Source organism: Lolium rigidum, chromosome 3 (assembly GCF_022539505.1).
Source record: "Lolium rigidum isolate FL_2022 chromosome 3, APGP_CSIRO_Lrig_0.1, whole genome shotgun sequence".
In the NCBI taxonomy this organism is placed as follows: Eukaryota; Viridiplantae; Streptophyta; class Magnoliopsida; order Poales; family Poaceae; genus Lolium; species Lolium rigidum.
In genome coordinates, this window is record NC_061510.1 from 264,584,835 (window position 1) to 264,595,645 (window position 10,811).

General features: G+C 47.9%; 1 protein-coding gene across 1 annotated transcript; it reads left to right on the forward strand.

The window, feature by feature from the left end:
* The first annotated feature begins 316 nt into the window (after positions 1-316).
* Positions 317-1,240, forward strand: LOC124699430. Its single transcript, XM_047231733.1, has one exon. It carries the CDS (start codon positions 317-319, stop codon positions 953-955), a length of 639 nt encoding a protein of 212 aa, XP_047087689.1. The 3' UTR covers positions 956-1,240.
* The last annotated feature ends 9,571 nt before the right edge of the window (positions 1,241-10,811 follow it).

Sequence of the window (10,811 nt, forward strand, 5' to 3'; positions counted from 1 at the left end):
GAATTTGTCTTGTGCTGAAACAAGAAGTCAGAGGTAACATGGTCGATCTCACAATTCAATTTCTCCGGTTAGCCTACCACTTAGTGCCAAACCGCCAAAATTTCTCAACGCATGCACACTAAACAAAGTTCGGATAGCCTCCCACTATCTCGAACCAGTCCATCTCCCCCTCGAATCACTCCTGAATCATCGCCAGCCATGGCCCCTATAAATTCAGAAGCACGATCAGAGGGAGAGGGACAGAAAACAAATTCTAGAGAGAGGAGTTAAGCTCACACTTCTGAAAGAGGTGGTTTACAAGATTGCAGCAGGAGCGATGGAAGATGACTCGTGCAGGAGGGCGGGGGCGATACCGTTCAAGTGGGAGGTCTGCCCGGGGACGCCGAAGCACACGAGGAGCGCCAGCGCCGCGGCGGCATCGCCCGCCAAGGTGGCGCCGAAGCTGACGCTCACGCCGCCTCCGTCCATGACGTCGTCGCCGTCGCCGTATTACCACCACCACTCGGCTGCGTCGTCGCCTCGCGTCTCCTCCGCGCGCTCGGCGTCCGTGTCGCCGTCCCGGCGCCGGCCTTACGCGTACGCGGGCGGTCACCGCCGGGCGCCGCCGACTGCCTTCATTGACGCCGCGCCTCGGGCGGCGGTGACGGAATATGGCTCTGGCGCGCCTGAGGCAGAAACGGCGGCGTTCGGGTGCTTCGGGCTCCCTATGCTCCGGAGGAAGGGCATCAAGAAAAGCGCCGGGTTTGGGTTTGCGTCCGCATCGAGCTTCAGCTCCAGCTCTAGCTCGTCGGGAGGCAGCAGCTTCAGGTCGGACGGCGTAGGGCTTGGGATGCGACGGTCGGCGTCGATCTCGTCCGCCTCGTCGTTGCCGCTGCCGCCCGGGAGGAGGTACGCCGCCGAGGCGAGGGCGGAGGTGGATGCTATCGCTGCCACTGGACGAGGCTGGTACTTTTGAGTTTTGGGTCACACGGCGACCGGCCAGCTGCCGGCGTGTACGCTGTGGTTGGGCACGGCGATTATATGCGCACCATTGTTGCTTATTGGAGAATGCATAGGAAAATGAAGGCTCGCGTGATTTGAGATCCCAGCTTATGTAATTTTGCTGGAGACTGTTTGCGTGCGTGTACTTGTTTGCTCAATCCCTACAGCTAAGGGATAAGGCAGAGGAGGAGACACGAACAGTTTATCACTTGATCAGTTGATGTAAAACCAGTGAAGAAAATGAACTTACTGTATAGTTTTTTTTTTCCCGATTTTTGTGAAGAAAATAAACTCTCAAGATTTTTTTTCCAGATTTGCTAGAAATCATTCGTCTGATTTTTATTAAGAGTGAAATGCATCTATGGTCCATGAAGTTGTTGGCCATGTTCGAAACAGTCCTTGAACTCAAAAAATGCACCACTACAGTCCTCGATCTCGATCTGTACGTCAACATACCGTCCTAGATACGATTGACCACCGTATTTTGCTGACGTAGCGCAAGATCAGGCCCAGGACGTCCTTGCCCACCTTTTCAATCTTTGAACCGAGTTGTTCCCCACCGGAGTGCGGCAAGCATGGATCCCCGACCGGCGTTGATGTGCGTTGTGGTGACCGTCTCCGCGTGCTGACCCTCCTCGTGGCCGTACTGTCGCCGGCCGCGTCTCAACCACCCTCTCCTCCACGATCTGGACAACAACAATGGCAAAAAAAACCAATGGCTATTTGGCAGCTTCCTGGAGCGCGAAGTATTCTCCAGCCGCATCCCCAAAGCGTTCTCCAAACGGTGCCGGATCGAACGAGTTTAGGGACGTGTTTTGTTCGTGTCGCGTTTGGGAGACGAGACGATTCGATGCGTCTCTGCGGGAACTGCACCGTCGCTGCGCGCCAATAACTTCGGTCGCGAGGTAGGCGACAGTTAGGTTAAACTTGAATGTGCCGCTGAGTCGGTCCCGCCACTCCCTGCCTCACTTTTCGTTGTGTCCGGCGTGCCCGGAGCGTCCCCTGTGTAGCGGGGACGGGATTGGGGCGCCGGACACCGTATTGAGTCGCCCCAGACGAAAGGAGACCTTGGGAGCATAACTGGAAACGAAATTTCGTCTGGCGCGCTCCAAATCCCTGTGAGAGCCGTTTTGGGAGACAGGCTAGAGATGCTCTACACTCCAGGCCCCGCTGTCGGCCATTGTCGCCAGATTGACGTCCATCCCGTGCCGCAGGGAATCTACTCGAGGGTGTGGAGCCGGCCAGTTTGTGTGGGCTGCAGAGCCCGAGGAACTTAGGGCATCTCCAATGGGCTGACTCATTTCGGACGTCTGAAATGTCCGTTTGCGTCGGCGCGCGGATGCCATGCGGCCCAGGGCGACCGTTTGCATCGGGAGTATCTCTAGCGGTGCGGACGCATTTATCTGACCGATGCCCTCGAACGCTGCGCAGCGGCAGGACGAGATGTCCGATCGCCGGCGTGCGCGGCGCGCGAAGTGCGCGAAGCGCTCCCTGTTCGACGACAGTGTTGGCCCATCTGGCGGCCAGTAGTAGGCCGCGTGACTGCGAGTAACCCATGTCGTGGTAGGCCGCGCGACGGCGCGCAGAGTACGACCACGATGACGGCGGGCCGGCGTGGGATCCGGAGACCCAGCCGCCGGACATTACCGAGGAGGAGGCCATTGCCATGGCACTGGCCAACAGCGAGCGCGACGAGCTCAACGAGCTCGCTTTGTGGGACGGGCTCGCAATCCAGCTCCGCGAGTCCGCGCTGCTGCAGGGTAGGCCGGCGACTCCCCCGGCCACACCGACGCGTTCCAGCGACCGCGCTCCGGCTGCTGCTCCGGCCTGGGATCCCTGGCCACCTTCACCACAGCCTCCTGCGCAGGCGAAGGCCTGGCCGCAGTTGCCGCAGCCTGCCCTACCTCCTCCACCGCCGGCTGATGGCGTGTAAGCACACGTCCGTTGGGAACCCCAAGAGGAAGGTGTAATGCGTACAGCAGCAAGTTTCCCTCAGAAAGAAACCAAGGTTTATCGAACCAGGAGGAGCCAAGAAGCACGTTGAAGGTTGATGGCAGCGGGATGTAGTGCGGCGCAACACCAGGGATTCCGGCGCCAACGTGGAACCTGCACAACACAACCAAATTATTTTGCCCCAACGAAACAGTGAGGTTGTCAATCTCACCGGCTTGCTGTAACAAAGGATCAGATGTATAGTGTGGATGATGATTGTTTGCAGAAAACAGTAGAACAAGTATTGCAAGAGATTGTATTCAATGTAAAAGAATGGACCGAGGTCCACAGCTCACTAGAGGTGTCTCTCCCATAAGATAAACAAGCATGTTGGGTGAACAAACTACAGTCGGGCAATTGACAAATAGAGAGGGCATGACCATGCACATACATGATATGATGAGTATAGTGAGATTTAATTGGGCATTACGACAAAGTACATAGACCGCTATCCAGCATGCATCTATGTCTAAAAAGTCCACCTTCAGAGTTATCATCCGAACCCTTCCAGCATTAAGTTGCAAACAACAGATAATTGCATTAAGTATGGTGCGTAATGTAATCAATAACTACATCCTCTGGACATAGCATCAATGTTTTATCCCTAGTGGCAACAAAGACATCCACAACCTTAGAACTTTCCGTCACCGTCCCGCATTTAATGGAGGCATGAACCCACTATCGAGCATAAATACTCCCTCTTGGAGTTAAGAGTAAAAACTTGGCCGGAGCCTCTACTAATAACGGAGAGCATGCAAGATCATAAACAACACATAGGTAATAGATTGATAATCAACATAACATAGTATTCTCTATCCATCGAATCCCGACAAACACAACATATAGAATTACGTATAGATGATCTTGATCATGTTAGGCAGCTCACAAGATCCGACAATGAAGCACATGAGGAGAAGACGACCATCTAGCTACTGCTATGGATCCATAGTCCAGGGGTGAACTACTCACTCATCACTCCGGAGGCGACCATGGCGGTGAAGAGCTCGGTGTGGTTCCTAGTGCATTGGACTCATTAATCATTTACTGTGATAACATGGGTGCCATCGCCAATGCACAAGAGCCAAGGTCACACAAGAGGCTGAAGCATATCAAGCTGCGTTACCACTTGATTCGCGAGTACATCGAAGATGGAGAAGTAAAGATTTGCAAAGTACACACTGATCTGAATGTAGCAGATCCGTTGACTAAAGCTCTCCCTAGGGCAAAGCATGACCAACACCAAAATGCCATGGGTGTTAGGTATATTACAATGTAATCTAGATTATTGACTCTAGTGCAAGTGGGAGATCGAAGGAGATATGCCCTAGAGGCAATAATAAAGTGGTTTTTATTTATATCTCTATGTTTATGATAAATGTTTATATGTCATGCTATAATTGTATTAACCGAAACATTAGTACATGTGTGATATGTAGACAACAAGAAGTCCCTAGTATGCCTCTTAAACTAGCTTGTTGATTAATGGATGATTAGTTTCATAATCATGAACATTGGATGTTATTAATAACAAGGTTATATCATTATATGAATGATGTAATGGACACACCCAATTAAGCGTAGCATAAGATCTCGTCATTAAGTTATTTGCTATAAGCTTTCGATACATAGTTACCTAGTCCTTATGACCATGAGATCATGTAAATCACTTATACCGGAAAGGTACTTTGATTACATCAAACACCACTCGCGTAAATGGGTGGCTATAAAGGTGGGATTAAGTATCCGGAAAGTATGAGTTGAGGCATATGGATCAACAAGTGGGATTTGTCCATCCCGATGACGGATAGATATACTCCGGGCCCTCTCGGTGGAATGTCGTCTAATGTCTTGCAAGCATATGAATGAGTTCATAAGAGACCACATACCACGGTACGAGTAAAGAGTACTTGTCAGAGACGAGGTTGAACAAGGTATGGAGTGATACCGAAGATCAAACCTCGGACAAGTAAAATATCGCGTGACAAAAGGAATTGGTATCGTATGTGAATGGTTCATTCGATCACTAAGTCATCGTTGAATATGTGGGAGCCATTATGGATCTCCGGATCCCGCTATTGGTTATTGGTCGGAGTGAGTACTCAACCATGTCCGCATAGTTCACGAACCGTAGGGTGACACACTTAAAGTTGGATGTTGAAATGGTAGTACTTGAATATGGAATGGAGTTGGAATATTTGTTCGGAGTCCCGGATGAGATCCCGGACATCACGAGGAGTTCCGGAATGGTCCGGAGAATAAGATTCATATATAGGATGTCATTTTATGTGAATAAAATGTCGCGGAAGGTTCTATGGAAGGTTCTAGAAGGTTCTAGAAAAGTCCGGAAGAAACCACCAAGGAAGGTGGAGTCCACATGGGACTCCACCTCCATGGCCGGCCAACCCTAGTGGGGGAGGAGTCCCAAGTGGACTCCCCTTAGGGGGCCGGCCACCCCCCATATGGGAGGTGGAACTCCCACCTTGGTGGGAGTCCTAGCTAGGCTAGGTTTCCCCTCCCTATGGAAGGTTTTTGGTTCGGGTCTTATTCGAAGACTTGGAGACCAACTCTTGGGGATCCACCTATATAATGAGGGGCATAGGGAGGGGGCCGGCCAAACCAAAGCCACAACCTGGCCGCCCCCCTTGAGTGGCCGGCCACCCCCTCCCAAACCCTAGCCGCCCCCCTCTCCTCCATAGCTCCCGCGTGCTTTAGCGAAGCTCCGCCGGATTTCTCCACCGCCACCGACACCACGCCGTCGTGCTGTCGGATTCAAGAGGAGCTACTACTTCGCTGCCCGCTGGAACGGGAGGTGGACGTCGTCTTCATCAACAACCGAACGTGTGACCGAGCACGGAGGTGCTGCCCGTTCGTGGCGCCGGAACCGATCGTGATCAAGATCTTCTACGCGCTTTGCAAGCGGCAAGTGAACGTCTACCGCAGCAACAAGAGCCTCATCTTGTAGGCTTTGGAATCTCTTCAAGGGTAAGACTCGATACCCCCTCGTTGCTACCGTCTTCTAGATTGCATCTTGGCTTGGATTGCGTGTTCGCGGTAGGAAATTTTTTGTTTTCTATGCAACGTTATCCTACAAATAGGCCCCTGGGCGTTGATTTCGTCCAATTCCGAGAATATTTCCTTACTAGGATTTCTGAAACCAAAAACAGCAGAAAACAACAACTGGCTCTTCGGCATCTCGTTAATAGGTTAGTGCCGGAAAATGCATAAATACGACATATAATGTGTATAAAACATGTAGATATCATCAATAATGTGGCATGGAACATAAGAAATTATCGATACGTCGGAGACGTATCACCGGCGTACCAGCTTCCATGACCAACGCCGGAGTTCATCGACCTCGTCAGCAACGACGATCAGTATGCAGTACCTAGGTTTTGTATGGCCTTTGTATGTTTTTTATTAATGTAAACTATGACTTTATGAATGAGAAAAAAAATTATGCGTCATTTCGCTGGAGCCACCCCACGACAAACAGTTCGCGCGGACGATTTCGACCATTTCGGCGTCCTTACCCTACGATGATAACTTCAGTTTCCGGATGCACGGCGGCGGTGCCAGCTGTGGTCACCACTGCTGTCTCCGCCTCACGTGTTGAATACTTGCCGGCGTCCGACGTACCGATTCCGGCCAGATGAAAACCTTCGAAACTTGCAGCTAGCTAGATCGATTAATACTAGTACCAAAAGCAGTGTACGAACTTGCACAAGCACATACACGCGATCAGATTTGCCATAGTAGACCCGTCTCGAGCATGTTTTTTTCTTATTGCTTCACGCGATTGGGATACAGCGGTAGTTAATTGTACTGTATTGAGGACCGGACCGTATATGGACGTACCTAGCGAGATTGGGGACTGTAGTGATGCATTTTCTGAGTTCAAGGACCGTTTCAGACATAGCCAACAACTTCAAGGACTGTAGATGCATTTCACTCTTTTATTAAGGATAATTGGTTTCGTGTTCCACATAGGTTACAGTAGTACTAATCAGTTTTGCCCAACTCTCAAAACACTTTATTTTTCCCCTCCTCGCTCTAGCCCAGACTCGCAAATAACCAGACAATGTGTTTTCGTCGAGTCAAAGCCTTTGAATGTTTGCCCGCTCATAAACTGATATGAGTGGGACCGAGAAGCCCTTATATGTGGATTAGGAGACTTGGACATCGATAAAATAGCAAATAGCTGGTAGCGGGACCAAAACACCATTATAAGTGGGACCATGGCGTGGACATTTACAGGCTGGACCACGAGACGCCCACCATCAGATCTAAATCTAAAGGCTACTATGAATTTACTTTATTTTTGAGGAAAAGTAAATTCATAGTGATTATTGGTGGGACTATGAATTTACTGAAGCATTCCAATCAACAATGATTTTTTATTACAACAAAAAGTAGTAATGATTTGCACTCTTAATTTTGGAATAACGACAACATTTCTACTGATCACATAGTTCATTACAACAATTACTAACTAATTCCACCCTAATACTTATTATTCTCACCATTGTCGCCGCGATGCTTCTCTCTATGAACCATAGATCTCGCATCAATCTCTTCTCTCTACAAACCATAGATCTTGCAACACTCCGCGGTATCCACTACGAAAAATAGATCCCATCCCTATATCTCCGCACCTGTCACTATGCTCAAGAGTTGATTGTTAAACTTGGTCGTTACCTCCCGATATGCTTAAGGAGCGCTGGCGCCGGAGTCCTCCACTGGTGTGCCCCTTATGCGGGTATGTTCTTCATCCCTCTTGTTCTTCGCGCTTCATCTCGTTCTTCGTGCTTTATCTTGTTATTCTTTCTCTTCTTTAATCATCTCATCTCTTGTCAGATCCGCCAGGAGGCCGGTCAACTTGTGTCGGCCAGAGGATGTTGTGCAGATCGGTCGCGAGGTTGTCAACTTGTGATGCCGTGCAGATCGCTGACAAGGGTACCTGCACCGTGAAGATCTTCCAATCCTGACATGATAGTGTTGTGGAGAAGACAGATGTGTCCAAGGCCTACAAATGCAACTAGGAGCTTTTTCCTAAATATGTTTTGCTTTGTAGTTAGGTGACTATATGCACTACCACCATTTCAATGTTTAAGGCTTATATTATTTTTAGAAAGTCAAACTATTTAGTTTTTACAAAAAATCATTAAAATATATAGAAAATGCAAAATCAATATCATTAATAGATAATAAAATATGTTTTCATATGGTATCTATAAAATATTATATTTACGGATAGATTTTTCTAAAAAATTGATCAAACTTTACTTGGTTTGACTTTTAAAAAATATAAGACTTAATCTTTGGAATGGATATATTATCACTAGTAGGGAAAAAACTATAGGAGCTCGACTAATGGCAGCGAGCACTTGCCAGCGCACGCGGATGCTCTTAAAAAAAAGCGAGCCGAAAAAGAACACGCGAAGTGGCAGCGAGCGGCAAGATATTGCACGCGACTAGTAAGTGGGTCCCGCCTGCGCCTGAGCTAAGAACTTATCCGTAGCGTGCGACACTGCTGGCACGCGAGTAGTACGATCTTATTAGCCGCGTACCCCGTCGGCCGCATGCTGCAACAAGTTCACGACAGAGTGGAGCGATTTGTAATAGAAGCGTACACCTGTGTGGCCTGGTACTATTATATTGACTTAAACCGAAAATCCCATATGCGCATTTCAGTTTCCCCCTCCCGGCCAATTCACAAATCTGCCGCGCCTCGCCAATCTCTCTGGACGATCACGCACACCGCGCCTCTGACCCCCGCCGCTCCGCGCCTCGCCGTCGCTGGGCACCGACCGCGCCTCGCCTCCTTGCCGCCGACCACGCCGCGCCATGCCGCGCTCCCTCACCTATCCCCACCCGGTATGCACTACCGATGTCTACACACGCTTCTATTATTGTAGACAGTGTTGAGCCTCCAAATGCAGAGGTTTGTAGTACAGACGCAAGCTTCCCTTAAGTGGATCACCCAAGGTTTATCAAACTTAGGGAGGTAGAGAACAAATTTATCCCTCTCAAACAATCCTGCAATTATGATACAAGAAGTCTCTTTTGTCCCCAACACATCCAATACACTTGTCATGTGTATAGGTGCACTAGTTCGGCGAAGAGATAGTGAAATATGGATGATTATAAGTAGTAATTACAATCTGAAATAAAAAATGCCAGTAGGCAGACATGTAGCAGGACTGGTTGTAAATGGTGTTTCAATGCTTGGAAACAAGGCCTAGAGATCATACTTTCAGTAGTGGACACTCTCAACAATGATACCATAATTGAATACAAAGATATTATCAGTTCACTATGCTATTCTGAACCACTCTCCGGTTTGATAATAAACACAAATTCATTATGTAGGTTTGCATAAGCATTTCTTAAAGTTCGCATTCCCAATCTATGGACACCCCACGCTGTCACTTTGAGCATACAAAGATGGTACTAACTAGTCACCACAATTCATAAGTATTTCTATAAATTAAGCATAAGAAACAAACACGGTGTGCAAGCTTTCGCCTTCACACCGTTGGACAAGGTGTCCCCGGAGTTCACATAATAAAACCACTTGAGTAGCTCAATAGTTGAAGATTAACATCTATTTATTCAATTAGATTACAAAGCTCATGATCACATAAAGATCATACATGGAGAGATAGATAGACCACATAGCTACCAGTAAAGCTCTCAGCCTCGGGGGAGAACTACTCACTCCTCATCATGGGAGTAAGCAATTGTGATGAAGATGGCGGTGTATTCGATGGAGATGGTCCGGGGGCAATTCCCCATCCCGGCAGGGTGCCGGAACAGAGAATTTTGTCCCCCGGATCTTGTCTTCGGCGGCGGCAGAGCTACATAACTTTTCGTGGATGGAGGCTTATTCCTTTAGGGTTCACGCGTCGGGAGGCTTCTTATAGGAGGAAGGGCGAGGTCGGTGGAGGCCAGGGGGGCCCACACCACCCCTTGGCACGGGCCAAGGCTAGACCGCGCCTAGGGTAGGTTTGGCCGCCCTTTGGCCTTTCTCCGTCTCCCCTCTGGACTCTGTCTTCGTTACGGTAAAATATTTACTTCGACTTTTGTTTCGTTCAATTCCGAGAATATTTTAGATACAACTTTTCTGAAATATAAAACAGCAGAAAATAGGAAACTGACATTGTGGCATCTTGTTAATAGGTTAGTGCCAGAAAATGTATAAAAGTGCAACGAACTGTGAGCAAAACATATACAAATTGGTGTAGAACAAGCATGGAGCATCAAAAATTATAGATACGTTTGCAACGTATCAGCATCCCCAAGCTTAACTCCTGCTCGTCCTCGAGTAGGTAAGTGATAAAAAAATAATTTTTGAGGTGACATGCAGCCAACACAATCTTGATCAAGTTATTATAAAGCATTGTAAGCTGGGATCAAAGTACTCCAAACATAGGCATGATAGATATAATTCAAACAATAGAACTTAGCAACTATGTTATAACATGAGAAGTAACTCAAACAAAAGATCTTGAATAATTGTGCACTGAAAGCAACTGTTTGTTTATGAGCATAGAGAAAACATATCAAAGTGGTACTCAATATGTCCTTTATGAAGTAGCAAAACATAAATGCTAGGACACCTTTAAAGTTCAAAGGGTGACTAGATACAAGTAATCTAAGAACAAGCAATACCATAACCATGAATCAATCAATAATAAAATTTGGGACTATGCACATTATACTCAGAATGACAACTGTGCTCTCTTAATTTGTGCAAAAGGTAAGAAGATGAAGACTCAAAATAAAAGTAAAAGAAAGGTCCTTCATAGAAGGAAGCAAGATTAACAAGTTTTATA